General features: G+C 36.8%; 1 protein-coding gene across 1 annotated transcript in view; it reads right to left on the reverse strand.

The window, feature by feature from the left end:
• Positions 1-6,528: 6,528 nt before the first annotated feature.
• cdr2a (cerebellar degeneration-related protein 2a) overlaps positions 6,529-16,247 on the reverse strand; it is a 30,410-nt gene continuing 20,691 nt past the window's right edge. The window contains exons 5-6 of the mRNA XM_001921397.8: positions 15,428-15,665; positions 6,529-12,712 (exon numbers count right to left, since the gene is read on the reverse strand). Of these exons, the coding sequence (XP_001921432.2) occupies positions 12,167-12,712; positions 15,428-15,665 (784 nt within the window). The 3' untranslated portion in view covers positions 6,529-12,166. The remainder of the gene's footprint in view (positions 12,713-15,427; positions 15,666-16,247) is intronic.

Here is a 16,247-nt window from a genome sequence, read left to right on the forward strand (position 1 = left end):
AAATAATTGTTTATTAATTTATTTCTATTAATTAATTATTCATTCATTCGAATTAACTAATTAATGTTCATTAATTTAATTGTTTTAAATTATTTTAAGTCTGCACCTGATCTACATTAAGCATGGTGTTTGTGATGCCGGAAAAGTTGATGAACTCGGTGTGTACAGTATTTTGGGTGTAAGTGAGCAGATTGTTCCACAAGTCTTCCACAGAGCGTGTATTAATATTCATTGTAGGGGTTTCTCACATTCATACTATAAGAAATAGAGTTATATTTGTCCTAATGATCCAGGATACATGTCATACATGTCATTAATCAGATTTGAATATACAGACATATTCATATTAATGTTTAGTTAGAGAAAAGACAGACACTATAGATAGACAGACAGACACAGTAAAATAAATGAGAAGGTCATTTCATCTTAGTGTTATCAATGAAGTTTGCAGAATCACTTGAAGAGCCCTGTATGAACTGATGGAGTGTGTTTGGGGAATATGAGTGAGATTATTGGAGTTAATATGCTTTCAGGTATTACATTGGAGTTATGTTGACATTTCAGAAGTGACATGAATTTATATATACGGATGGCATAGATGCAATAGAAGAGTGTGTTTAGAAAAATATAGATGTAGATGGTTGATGGTGGTGTCATCTGTTAATGGCAATGTTAGTCTGTGTATCATGCTTCAGTGAACCAAATTTATATATTTAATTCAATTACATCTAATTAACCAAACATATTGAAATGTTCAGTGTTTTGAGGGATATTGAGTGTTTTCTGACCTGCAGTAATCTATATTTCAACGTAATTTTGAAAGATGACCTGTTTTTGTATAAAGCAAACGATGACAAGTTTGCGTTCTTGCAGTAATAAATGAAGAACTGTGAAAGATGGCGTTAATTTAAATGTTTAAATTCCATGTTCAAGCAACGGTGTCTTTTAAAACACAAAACTATGAGTAGAATTTAATTTACTTTTAGGCTAAATGTAGATAATACCTATATTTTAGAAAACTCTTGTAAAGTGTAAAGGCTTTTAATCTAATTAATGCATATTAAATCTCTTTAACGTTAGGCCACTGAGTGACTGATGTTGTTGGTTTGCACAGTTCTGACGTTCGTTTTCAAACCGTCTGCTAGTTATTATAATGTCTGAGGTTTGCTAGCTTATGTCAATAAATGTCAAACGGTGTTCAAACTCAAATTGGTAGCATTTAACTCTGAATAAAGCTGAAGTGTGCCTGTACCTGAGGTGATCAGTTGTAGTGTTGTTGTGCCGCGACATCGCTGAAATAAAAATCGTTTCTAAAATAGAAATTTCGCGCGTCTTTAACATTGGCGCGGTTAGGCGTTCACAATGGTACGATCCATAATAGGGGTGGTGACATGTATAATTTATATTCTCTGTTATTTTACTCAATTATTATTAGTTGAGATAAATATTGGAAAAATCTATTTCTCACTGACCCCGCATAAATGTTGTTTTGACGTCCTTCAGGGGATCAAGTGTTGATTTTGTTGATCAAGTGTGGATAAAATCCCCCTGTACTGTTTTCCCCCCAGTGTCTATAAAGGTTAATGTATGCCATTGAAATGTTTTATATTCTGAATCTGTACGTTTGATGGCACATGCAGACGGGTGTAATTGTTGGTTTTGTCCCACTTGTGTTTTCTGTAAGACTTTGCATGTTGTTTTATGTTGTTTGTCATGTAAGCTACAACTGTTGTTAAGTGTTTAGTGGTTATAAATTAATTAATTGTTGTGATTCCTTGTGCTTTATTATAATATGATGTCTATGAACATTTTTTCCACACTAAAGTGGTTCCAAATGCGTCTTTCTAGATAATCAGAATGTTAAGCCATTGATTTCCATATAATATAACATTTTTCAGTATATCTTCCTTCGTGCTCAACTGAAGAAGAAACAATGGGTGTTTTTGAACATCTAGATCAGGGATGTCAAACAATTCCTGAAAGGTCGCAGCCCCGCACAGTTCAGTTCCAGCCCTGCTTCAACACATGCCTGTAGGTTTCAAACCAGACTACAGCACTCAATTAGTTTGATCGGGTGTGTTTAAATCACTAAATACTAGTCATTAGTTACTTATAAGCCCCTGTGCAGGGCTGCGCCCCTCCAGGAATTGAGTTTGACATCCCTGATCCAGAGGATTAAATGACTTTCATTTCATCAACTAATATTTCCTTCAATGTACCACAAGAGGGCGCCACAAGTCATAAAATATCGCAGAAATTAATAATGTGGCAATGTATTTTATTATGGTTTTGTCAAAACAGAAGTTAAAACGATATTATTATAACAATAAACTTTCTTCTTATATCAAATAGAAATGGCTTAATTTGTAAAAATAATAATAATAATAAAATAAATAAATAAAAAAAAGCCTTTATGCTTGCTTGAAGCTGATTTAGAAAATGGTTAATGTGACTAATTGGAGATGGAAACACAATTGTGGAATGGATCCGGGTTTCTCAGTAGCGGAAGTCATCATAGCTGGATAAACTTAGAGAGCAGTGCATGGAAGAGTACAACAGATCATTTTTGTATAATCCTATTTGCTGAAATAGCAAAAGAAAAAACTCCATGATGGTGTTATCAAGACTTTCAAAAGAAGAGAAAAAAATAAACAGAGAATAATGTCAGATTTCCTGTCCTGACCCTTATACGCTGCATTAGAGATGCTTTGCATAAGCAGTAATTCATTCATTAATTTTCTTTTCAGCTTAGTACCTTTACTAATCTGAGGTCACCAAAGTGGGATAAATTTGTCCATTGTGTTTTTACGCAGCGGATGCTGTTTTAGCTGCAACCCATAACTGGGAAACATCCATACACAGAGATTTGCACACATACACTACAGACAATTTAGCTTACCCAATTCACCCGTACAGCATGTCTATGGACTGTGGGGGAAACTGGAGCAACCAGAGGAAACCCAGGGAGAACATGCAAACTCCACACAGAAATGCCAAATTACCCAGCCGATGCTCAAACCAGTGACCTTCTTGCTGTGAGGCGATTGTGCTACTCTCTGAGCCATTGTGACGCCCCCAAGCAGTTATTTGTGTTTTGTATTTTTATGCAAAGATGATTCATAAATAGATGTTCATACATTTTTTTATTCAAATATTAAAAGCTTAATACGTAATGCTAGACACTGATGACCATTAAACGTGTCATAACAGTTTTGTGAAAAGGGAAACTCTGACATAGCGAACATTAAACTCACCTGACAAATCAGCAGTCTCCATTATACTTGCCTTGTTTACCGCTGGTTGCTAGGTTACCAATACACATGTCAGCTGCTCTAACATTCATTCATACAAGTATTTTCTTTTTCGGCTTAGTCCTTTTATTAATCCGGGGTCGCCACAGCGGATTGAGTGCCAACTTATCCACAGCAAGTTTTTACGCAGCGGATACCCTTTCAGCTGCAACCCATCTCTGGGAAACATCCACACACACACTCATACACTACGGACAATTTAGCCTACCCAATTCACCTGTACAGCATGTCTTTGAACTGTGGGGGAAACCAGAGCACCCGGAGGGAGAATATGCAAACTCCACACAGAAATGCCAACTGAGCCGAGGCTCGAACCAGCGACCTTCTTGCTGTGAGGCGACAGCACTACCTACTGCGCCACTGCTCTAACAACTGGATAAAAAGTTTTGCATCTGGGAAATTGTTTGACAATTTGCTTCATGCTAGTATGGAAACCCTGATAATGATAATTTAAGCTTCATTATGTCACAGGGTATATACAGGGATCATAGAGTAAAATTCAATACCATTTAATAAATATTTTAAGACACTTTCCAGACATTTTAATAACCTCATCGCCACTTTAGGTCTGAACCAGTAACATTGGTAACATTTTAAATACATTCATTAAATACTTTAGCATACAACTACAATTATACAACTGTATTTTCAAAAATGATGAAAATTTATTACCTTAGTGACAGCATTTAAGACTTTTTAAGTGGCTTAAATTTCTTTACATTTATTTAGCAACTTTTAATACTTTTAAAAACCCTGCGGACACCCTGTGTCATCATTAGGGGTGTAACGGATCATGGTTAATTCGTGATTCAATCATAACCCACGCTTCGGAAGACACATGGCTCACGGATTATTACTTTTTATTTACTTGTAGATTAATCCTAAATTTGTAATGATTGCAGAGAGACCGTGTCCCACGTCATTCAAATCACACGTATGAAAGAATTTCCTGCATTTACAGGCTTTCCTAAAATATGAGGACAGAAGTAGTTGTGGTGGGTTATTCAGGATGTGGTGGGTTTCTTAGGTCATTAAAGGCGTTTTCTGTCACTACTTTCATTAAGGCATTCAGTGTAAGCAGCACGATTAATCATTGAAAGATCAGGATCTCAACACCCACGCAACACAAACTAAATGATGGTAATTTGCATGCCTTTATTAATTCTTCGAATCGCTGAGAAAGAGAAAGATTGAGTCTTTAGTTTACAAACAGTCAAACAAACACAGAAGTACTAGGAGAATGGTTTATAACAGATAAATACACGGAGGTTTATGATTAAAATAAAATCACTGATGTTCTTTAAAAGGTGCAGTAGGTGATTGTCTTCAGAAGCATTATTTGTTGTGCTGATTGAAAGTCTCTTCACTGTCCAATAATAACGATTACAGTAAATGATCTAATTGTGTTTATATGTATTTTTATATTCTGGGTAAGGCATAAAACTAAAAAATGCTCATCCAATCAAATATTGTCGGGCCGACATCTCCCATAATTCCGATAAGCAGCTCAGACTGTCTGTCAGCAAATGTAGATTCCGACTTCTTCGCATCTGTACACGCAGATCCCCCATTCGCGCGTGCCCTTCTGCATAAGCGCCGCGCAGTCACGAGACAGACCTGGAGAAATCAAATGCTTAATTGAAACTTTTAAAAACCTGAATCAATTTTTGATACAATAAGTGTTATTAAATCAATAAGTGTGGCTAAGTAATAAATGTAATTCCTGCACGCTGACGCCGCTGCCTAAACACTAACTAACTGGCGAATGACATGAACTAGGGGGTTGTCTGTCTTCTGTTGTGACACCGTGCGCACGCTCTTGATTTCAGGGGGTGTGGCTTTGAATCACAGTCCCTCCCCACCGTCCAAAGATAATATGCTAAGCGGTTAGCATTTCAGCAGATCACCTACTGCACCTTTAATTTGACACCCAAAAATAAAAGTTGTAGGCAGCAATTACATTATTTAACCAATGGGGTATATGCCGAAGCATGCTAATAGGACTTTTAACTTGCCAGTAACCTGGGTTAAGCGCTTCCGGCGAATTGAATGCCAATGCAAAATCAGGTGTGTTTAAGGTCTGTTTTCTTTAAAAATCAGCGATCTCCACTGGCTGAGTGATATCCGATTTAAAGTGGGTCTCAGATTGTACAAGAAGCACTGCATTAAATTACATTTCCCCCGCCATGTCTTTATAATATGAGCATTTATTTTACCCCAGTATATTCAAAGAGCTTTTGCGTTAGCCTGCCGCTTCTGACAGGCGCGTGCGAGTAAACAGCTTTTTGTCTCGTTTTACGCTTGAGCAACTAAATAAATGCTAAAGTTTATTTAACTGAATGTATTTTAACGACATTACAACATCGATGCTGTATAAGGAACCGTATAAAATGGAAAAAAGTTCACAATAACAGGTCACCGGAAGTGTATCAGCATGGGAACAGCACTAGCTCGGCGTATTGACCTTATTCTCCGCAGACGAGCGGGCGCTGCCATTTGAATCTTTTTGCCACGAGACTTCCGGTCTCATTCACTTCCATTTATTTTTAGACATTAAAAACTGCTAGTTTCGCTGTTTGATGTTGCAAACTGATATTTCCTTGTTATATTATTCTACTTGGTCTGTACAGTCATGCAAACATTTGTTTGTAGAGCAAGTAGTTTGACCGTTTTTTTGCCGTTTATTATTCCTTGTCATTTCTCCCAAACGGAAGTTTGGACAAACAGGAGCACTTCCGCATTTTAGAATAAGGTCAATACCCTATAGATGGCGACAACCAGCCATCAAAAAATGCCACAGAATAATTCTTCAAAAATTACACATCTCGCAATGAAACAAAGTTTTATGAGTGAAGAACTGAATCATTTATTGAAAATGAGACTAAAAATAAAAATGGGTTCTACAAATTATGTTAGATTAATACATTTAGCATCATTAGAAACAGTAGTAGTAGTAACAGTGACATTTTCACAATGCTGAATATTTTACACTTTTTTTATTTTTATTTAGCTGACTATTTCTTTATTTTAAGTTCTATTGGGTAAAACCAAAATTGTCTTGCACTACTGTTTTTGTAACAAATGGAAAGCAAATTACATCCGTCTCCTCCCCCTTTTTGGCTGTTTTGAAAAAAAAAACCCTAATGTGATCCAAACCGTGAGACTTGCGATCCCTATACACCACTAGCCACCATGAAATAAACACAGCACAACTGTAATCGGTTCATCCATACAGTTTTATTTCCAGGCTTTTTGGTAACCCAAGTTCAATGTTAGTCATGCTGTTACACACACACAGCGATCAGAGATCTTCAGAAAGGCATTGGGTCTAGTCTACACTGCAGTATTTCTAAGAAGAACCGCGCATATTCAGCACCAGTAATAATCAGATTGTGCATTCCTTCACTACGCATGTCAAATTTTACAATCATCAACCGCTAATAATAATAATAATAAATAATGTAGAAAACTATTCTTTTACTTAAAACATTGAACTCCGGTTCCAGGATGGCTGAAACAATCAACTCTGGATGGAGGAGGTAACCGATTTAATATCGTCAACAAATACTAACGTGGTCGTCGTCACCAGAAATTTGATTGTTTTCCCAGCAAGGTAGGTATTATTACAAGACAATCCCAAACTTGGTCTACATTTGGTAATTTAACCACTTTAACACTTTAATGAACACTGCTGAATGCTTTATTTTAATAATATTACAAAATCAAGAGCTGTATTTTTCCGCTGCACGCTATCATCTGATCATGCTTTCCAACACATCGCTGACCGAGAAGCACATCATCCTACAAAAGCTTGGATGGTGTATGAAAATAATGACAGGAGTTTAATGCCAAAAATCACTTATATAGCTGAAGGACGGCTGCGGAACAGTAGCACCATTTTCCAAAACCAGTGTTTCCCAACAGTGTTCCTGAAGACACATCAACAGTACACATTTTCAAGCTCTCCCTAATCAACCACATCATCAGAACATTAGAAGAGACTCCAAAACCTGAATGGGTCAGATAAGGGAGACATCCAAAATACTGTTGGTGCGTCTTCAGGAACAGGGTTGGGAAACAGCATTCATAACACTGAAGCGATAAGCTCAGAAATGCAAAACACCACTTTTTTCATCCCTCATAAAACAATCTACAATCTATAAACACCTCCCTGTGACTAAAGGAATGGGTCAAATCAAAAACACTTTCCGTATATCCAGTCTGTCACTATCCTAGCTGTCTGACGCTATACGTCGATGGAAAACAGCTTGTTTACACAATCAACTCAAGGTATTTATGTACTCAAAAAGATCTGAGTTACGTATTAAATATCACATGAGCAGTGTTATGTGTTACCAAACACATAAGCCAGTAATAATCGGGTATTGTGGAACTATTAAACCACAAACTATTTCATGCTACACTGTAAAAAAAACATCCATTAATTAGCATTTTTTTGTATTTTGTAATTCATGTTTTTATTCTTTTCCATGTTTATTTCTGCTTTTGAATTGCTTTATGAGATCTTGATCTTTCTTCCAACAACTTTTAACATTGAAAAGTTTGAAAAAGTGACTTTTATTGACATCTTTAATAGTTTAAGGTCATATATTGTTTTGTATTGCTACTAATACATTGTAATAAACTGCCATTAGGTAGTGATCTACACTAGTTTTTAACACTAGATGGCGCTCTAGGTTAGTTTTTACCACTAGATGGTGCTCTAGGCTAGCTTTTTTTAACAGTAGATGGCGCTCTAGGCTAGTTTTTTTTTAACAATAGACGGTTCTCTAAGCTATTTTCTTTACAGCAGACTGCGATCTAGGTTAGTTTACCATTAGATGGCGCTCTAGGCTAGATTTTAATATTAGATGGTGATCTAGGCTAGTTTTAAACACTAGATGGCGCTCTAGGCTAGTTGTATACAGTAGATGGACTTTATTACAGCAGACTGCGATCTAGGTTTTTAACATTAGATGGCGCTCTCGGTTAGATTTTATTATTAGATGGTGATCTAGGCTAGTTTTAAACACTAGATGGTGCTCTAGGCTAGTTTTTTACATCAGTTGGTAATCTAGGCTAGTTTTTAACACTAGATGGCATTCTAGGCAATTTTTTTAACAGTAGATTACCAGTAGATGGGGCTCTAGGGTACTTTTTTTTTTTTTTACAGCAAACAGCGATCTAGGCTAGTTTTTAACATTAGATGGCGTTCTAGGCTAGTTTTTAACACTAGATGGTGATCTAGGTTAGTAGTTTTTAACACTAGATGGTGATCTAGGCTAGCTTTTAACATTAGATGGTGATCTAGGCTAGTTTTTTTAACAGTAGATTACCAGTAGATGGAGCTATTGTTTTTTTTTGTTTTTTACAGCAGACTGCGATCTAGGCTAGTTTTTAAGATTAGATAGCAATTTAGGCTAGTTTTTACCCATTAGATGGTGATCTAGGCTAGTTTTTAACAAGATGGCATTCTAGGCTACTTTTTTAACAGTAGATTACCAGTAGATGGTGCTATTGGGTTTGTTTTTTTCCAGCAGACTGTGATCTAAGCTAGTTGTTTTTAACAGCAGGTGACGTCCTTACAAATGGTTTGTTAGACATCGTCTGATGCTAAAAACTAGCCTATCTGCAGTTAAATACTAGCCTAGAGCATCGTCTGATGCTAAAAACTAGCCTATATGCAATTAAATACTAGCCTAGAGCATCGTCTTATGCTAAAAACTAGCCTATATGCATTAAATACTAGCCTAGAGCATCGTCTTATGCTAAAAACTAGCCTATCTGCAGTTAAATACTAGCCTAGAGCATCACCTCATGCTACAATCTTGTCTATCTGCAGTTAAATACTAGCCTATTTAGAGTGCAGTCTGCTGTTGAATTTAACAATAAAATTAGACAGAGCAGAGATCAACATCCCACAATGCAATTCACAACTGTAAAAAAAACAAAAAAAAAAAAACATGGAAACTGTTAATTAAGAGATTTTTTTTACAGTGTAGTCACTTTCAATATCCGTCTATGCTCAAAACAAACACATTCATGTCCATCAAACTGAACTTTCTACTGCTGATCCTAAGCACAGGAGAGAAAAAAAATAAATAAATCTGAAAACAGTAAACGAACGGCAAACAAGAACATAAATAAAACCTCTCGACACTAAATGAAAACAATAAATAAATAAAAACGTAACTCAAAAATCCAAAAACTGACCACAGGTCTGTCTAAAGTGCATAGTATCACAGTGGTGTTTACATGAACGCCAAAACAAAAAGTGCTTGAGACTATTAGCTAGAGTGAGTGTGTTTGCGAACGCAGAGCCACGATTTGATCCGAACAAACTATTTACACAGATTTTCAAGCATATCGTTTACATTGACAGGAGCTGATTCCGCTAGCATATCAAAGCACTGAGGTAAAGAAGCAGCAAAACAGCAAACAGTATTGCTCGAATACAAGAGATCACCGTTAGTAACGTCATCGAAATCACATGCAGCATTTTCTATTATAAGTTAATAAGTATTGCATGTGAAATGTCTAGACACTTAAAATCTAAGGCTACATACACGGTCCTACTGAATTCCATTTTGTTTATATACGTATATATTTCTAATGTTTATCAAATGACTCTCATAAAAGAATATCTGGTTCATATTCCGTTATAAAAAGCTTGTCAATTTTTTTTTATTACTATTATTCCTGTAACAGTGTTTTCTCGCACAATCTTAGATTTTAAATTAGCGCATTAAATACTTCTCAGATATTTTTTTTTTTTACAAATTTAATTTGTGCATTAATGTAATGGCATTTAGATTATTATTTTTTTAAATATGCAAATAGAATTGGGGATATAAAGCTGTTGCAAAAAATTGGAGAAACCCATTCTAAGATTTTCTAAATGCATTATTCTCGATTGAATCAACTTTGAGCTTAGTGTTTAACAGCAGATGACGCTCTAGGCTAGTTTTTAACATCAGATAGGCTAGTTTTTAACATTAGCAATAGCAATTTAGGCATTTTTATAACAATAGTTTGAACTTTAGGTTAGTTTTTAGTATTAGATGGTGCTCTAGTCTTGTTTAACAGAAGATCGGCTAGTTTTTAACATTAGACTGCGATTTAGGCTAGTTGTTATCAATAGAGGGGGCTTTAGGCTGGATTTTAACATTTAATGGCAATTTAAGCTAGCTTTTAACAGCAGCTAGGCTAGTTTTAAAAAATAGCAATTTATGCTAGTTTTTAACAATAGATGGGACTCTAAGCTAGTTTTTTAACATTAGATGGTACTCTAGGCTAGTGTTTAATCATTAGATGGCACTCTAGGCTAGTTTTTAAAAAACATGGTGCTCTATGCTAGTTTTTAATCATTAGGTGGTGCTCTAGGCTAATTTTTAACACTAGATGGCACTCTAGGCTAGTTTTTTAATGTTAGATTAACAGTAGAAGGCACTCTAGACTAATTTTTTTTAAACAGTAGATGGCACTCTAGGCAATTTGTTTTACAGCAGACTGCGATCTAGGCTAGTTTTTAACATTAGATAGGCTAGTTTTAACATTAGCAATGGCAACTTAGGCTATTTTTTTAACAATAGATTGGACTCTAGGCTTGTTTAACGGCAGATGGCTAGTTTTTGACATTAGACAGCGATTTAGGCTAGTTGTAAACAATAGAAGGGGCTTTAGGCTAATTCTTAACATAAGATGGCGATTTAGGCTAGTTTTTAACAGCATTTGCTAGTTTTTAACATTAAATGGCAATTTTGGCTATAGCAGATAGGCTAGTTTGTAAAATTAGACAGCGATTTAGGCTAGTTTTTAACAATAGATGGGAAATGTAGGCTAATTTTTAACATTAGAGGGTGCTCTAGGCTTTTCAAAATTAGTCCAGAATGCCGTGTGTTGCTATAGCTAGCCTGTCTGCTGCTAAATACTAGCCTAGAGTGCCATCTGCTGTTGAAAACTAAGCTCAGAGCCGATTCAAGATAGAATAGAAATGCACTTCGCAATCGTAAAATCCATTCCTCCAAATGATTGCCACAGCACTAGGGGCATTCGTCATGAAGATAACGTGTAATTTCAAACACAACAACAAAAACGTTAAATTTTCCTAAAAAACTGGCTCAAATTTACAATGTCAATTGCTTTTTTGTTGTTTTTGTTGTATTTTTCGATGTAAAACCTCATTTTAGCAGCTTGTGTGAGGTTCACCAATATTATGGTATATCATGTACATCAAGTTAGTTCCATAACTGTGTTATGTAGTTGTTAGTACTAATAACAATAGTCTTCCTCCAAACCTGATGTATCTCAGGCGTCTGGTATGGCTGATTCACACAGCTTGTGTGTGTCGTTCATTAGAGTAAGACGTATAAAAGTAGAAAAACCCCATTCAGACCATTCAGGTTCTGGATGTGGACGGTTTGGTGTTGTATACTGTGTATAGGCACAGCTGTTATAGTGCAATAGACACACACACAAACACACTGTTAAATCACATTAGCAAGTGCAAAGTCACTACACTCAACTTAAAGGGACAGATCACCCAAAAACAATGACCATTTACTCATAATTTACTCAAGTGCTTCTTCTGTTGAACGCAAAACAAGAAAAATGTTGGGAAAAAGCAGCCATTGGCATCCATAGTAGGAACAAACAAATACTATGGATGTCAATGGATGTTTTCCCAGCATTCTTCAAGATATCCTCTTTTCTGTTCAGCACTCTTCAGTTCATCTTCCTTAGTGTTCAACAGAGGAAAGAAACCCAAACCGTTTTGCAACAAGCAAATGATGAGTAAATGGTGACAGAATTTCATCAGAATTTTGGGTGAACTCCCCCTTTAAAACAGCCACACCTTACTGGGCCTGCAAAGCCCTGTTCTCACTCAGGTCCTCTTTGGTCTTCTGAATGCAGGTGAAGATCTCTTTGAACAGGGCTTTGTACTCGGGCTGATGGAGCTGGTCGGAGAGGCAGGCGGTGTCTGTGGCGGAGCAGCTCTGGGATTTGGGCGTCTGGACGGCTTTATGGCTGAGGCTGTTGGCCCCGTGCTGGCAGCGGCGCAGCAGCTCCTCGTATTTGAGCTGCAGGGCGCTGTACTGAGCGTCCACCTCATTGAGCAGAGAGATGCCGCGCTGCTTGACGGCCTGAGCTCTGCGAATGCAGGAGCGCTCGTGTCCACGCCGGATCTCCTCCGCTCGAGCTCCTCTGACGTAACTATCACTGCTGCAGCGGCAGCGCCCCTGAGGAAACTCCGCCTCCTCCTCACATTCAGGCTCCACCCCCAGCCGCTCCTCTGCACTGAAGAAAACACTGTCAGGCAGCAGCGTGTCGGTCAGTCTGGAGCTGGAAGACTCGGAGCGCCACAGCAGACGCAGCTCCTCCACCTCGGCCTCCAGCTCCGCCTGTCAAAAGTGAAACCGCATGTCACAATGTGTGTCACATGTTACAAACACTAAAACCCAACCTGAAACTGTTATATAATGTCGAGCTTGATGAAAACACTCGCATTCTGCCTTTCAGCTCATAAAAATACTTTGGTCATTTGCAGAAAACATCATTAGCCTATGCAACAACCACATGTTTTTGTTTCATTTCATTTCAAATTCAACATCACTGAGTGCAAACAAAGGCAGCATGTATCATGCAAGTATGGATGATAGCTTGTTTTATTGGGCGGAATGTTATATAACAACTAGCGCTGTCAAAATTAGTGCGCTAACGCATGCGATTAATTTTAAATAATTAACGCAGGGGTGTCCAAACTACGGCCCGCGGGCCATCTGCGGCCCGCGATCAGTTTTGTGGCGGCCCGCAAGGCTTTTTATGAATATTTTATAGAAACTGGCCCACTATACAAAAATGTGTGTAATTCAATAAATAACCACCGGGTGTCGCTATTACATGCCTTCAATTAGGCAGCAGTTCCTGTTATGAAGTAAAACGGACCGAACAACAAACTGAAAGAAACATAATTCATAATCAGGTTTAGGCGAGCCATGGCACAAGCAAGAACAAGGAAAATCAACAGTGAGTGCAGGAAATTTCAGTCAGGATGGGGCAAAGAATATTTCTTCACAGAGGTCAGCGGGAAATGTGTCTGTTTAATTTGCCAGGAATCAGTTACAGTAATGAAGGAATATAATATTAAAAGACATTATAAAATAAATCATCAGGCTTTCAGCTCTTACACTGGTGCCGAACGAGATCAAAAAGTAAAACAAATAGCAGCTGGCTTATCAGCTCAACAACAGCAGTTTTTTTTCGTGCTAATAAAGTGCAAGAAAATTCTACGCTGGCTAGTTATGATGTAGCCCAGCTAATCGCACAGCACAGGAAACCTTTCACTGAAGGAGAATTTATAAGGGAGGAGTGTTGCAAGTGTAATTTGCCCAGAGAAGATTCAAGATTTTAAAAACGAAAGTCTTTCTAGAAACACAGTTGGACGATGAATTAAAATAACAAATTAAAATAATTCTATAACACACACACACACAGGCTACATACATACATACATACATATATACACATATACATATTCACACACACACACACACACACACACACACACACACACACACATATATATATATATATATATATATATATATATATATATATATATATATATATATATATATATATATATATATATATATATATATATATATATATATATGCACGTGTCTGTGTAATGTATTTAATATATGGCCCGGGAATAACTTTTTTTTTTTTTTGCTTCTGGCCCTCGGCCCAAAAAGTTTGGACACCCCTGAATTAACGGGTTAAAATAAATTTACGCAGTTGCAGGTTTTTTTTACTTCCTGTTGTGGTGGACGTGTGTTCAACATGCAAGAAATGTGGATAAGACCAAGGAACCACTTTTTGAAGGCAAGTTTCAGTATAAAACAATTAGTCGCATAACCAGGCTCTCCAGAGTTTCATGCAATTTCGGGTGTTTCATTTTTAACTTTCGACATCTGTTGTAAGTTGATACCGCATGGCGAACAGAAAGAAAATCCTCCGCATTTCGTGACTCGGTGTTGCTTTAAGGTAATAAAATCACTGCTTAGGCTACACGGTAGAATTTTAATAAGAGTATTATCTTAATCATATTAAAATCGGAGTATTGGTGTCTTATGCGAATGTACTCAGAAAGTCTCTGATGAAGTCGCGAGCTGTCAAAGACAGGGCATTACTCTGCCTTTCAGCATGAACCCTCCAAGTTTAGCATGTTTCCTCATTAAACGCAACAAAAGCGTATGCTTCACGATGTTGTGTCAGAATCCTTGTGAAATACAGTAATACTTTAGGACGCTTAGTTTAGGCAAATTTGATGAACGTGATCATGCGTGTTGAATCTGAGGGGAGTCGCTCCAGTATGGAAGGCCGTTGGGGCCAAAACGTCTGCAGCGCGTTGTGTGTGTGTCTGTGTCAGGCCGGTTGAAGGGTGTCAGGGGTGGAGTGAGCGACATATCTGAGTAGGGGCGTGTGCGCTCGAGACGTACCTGAAGGACGGTGGGGGTGAGTGGTGCGACATAGGCTACCTGAAGAGGTAGGAGGGATCCTGTCAAGCCAGGATCTTGATGGTTTATTGTGGGTATGTTGTTTACGTGAAGAAATCTGTGTTACAAGTTAAACAAAAATTCTAATAAACAATTATATTTTGAATTTTAATTCTAATAAACAATTATATTTTAAATTTAAATAGTTTTTGTCTTGCGTTTACATTAATTTTACATTTGAATAGCCAAAATTACAAGTTTCAGTATTTTAAATGCGATTAATCGCGATGAATTTTTTTAAAAAGGTGCGATTAATTAGTTAATTTTTTTTAATCGATTGGCAGCACTAATAACAACCAAAGTCTCTTTTAAGGGAAGCCATTTCACTCGGCGGCCATCTTTGAAACGCCTCTCGGGCAGTATGCTCAGGCATTCTGTCTGAGCGGAGAAACATCAAATTCATCAAAGCTTAAGATCTCATTACATATTTGGAATCACCAGTAAAATTAAACATCATCTGTCTCTTAAGTTTCATTTCTAAACGTCCGAATCGAAAAAAAAAAAGACATATTTTTAGGTTGCCCAAGCTAATGCGCTAACGGGTGGAGGCTGTACCTGTCTGCGGCGGGCTCCCTCCAGCAGGCTCAGGCGGTCCTCCAGAGCACTGTTCTCCAGAACAGTCAGCTCAGTCTCTCGCTCTGCCTCCACCCGTCGGGCTCGCTCCGTCGCCAGCTGCTGCTTCAGCTTGTGGAGGCTGTGCTGAAGGGTAGAGGTCTCCTCTTCCTCCTCTACACACCGCTCACTAAGCACAGGCCACGACCGCTCCTCATGCAGACCCTCTGAGGTCCAGCTCCTGCAGGACAACAGGCATTTCATGAGGGAAATATTCAATGTAGCAGAACTAGTTCACTGACTGGAGACATCATAAACACATCATAAAACAAGTGTTATGAATGTAAAGTTAAGGTACGATGTTTTTAAATTCATACATTCATAATGTACATGCAAGAGTATTAAAAAATACAATCAAACATCAAAAATCACAACCAAATTATTTTTTTTTTATAATAATAATAATATTACCAATAATACTATTAATAATAATAATTATTATAATCATAATAATATTAATATCAATAATAATACAATTAATAATATCAATAATAATAATAATAATAATAATAATATAATTAATAATAATAATAATAATAATAATAATAATAAAAATTAATTTTAATAATATAAACAATAATGATACTACTACTACTACTACTACTACTACTACTACTACAAATATTAATATTAACAATAATAATATAATTAATAATAACAACAGCAACAACAACAACAACAACAATATACTTAATTATAAAAATAATAATAATATGATTAATAATAATACTAATAATATCAGTAATAATATTAATAATCATAA

The sequence above is a fragment of the Danio rerio genome, chromosome 3 (assembly GCF_049306965.1).
Source record: "Danio rerio strain Tuebingen ecotype United States chromosome 3, GRCz12tu, whole genome shotgun sequence".
In the NCBI taxonomy this organism is placed as follows: domain Eukaryota; kingdom Metazoa; phylum Chordata; class Actinopteri; order Cypriniformes; family Danionidae; genus Danio; species Danio rerio.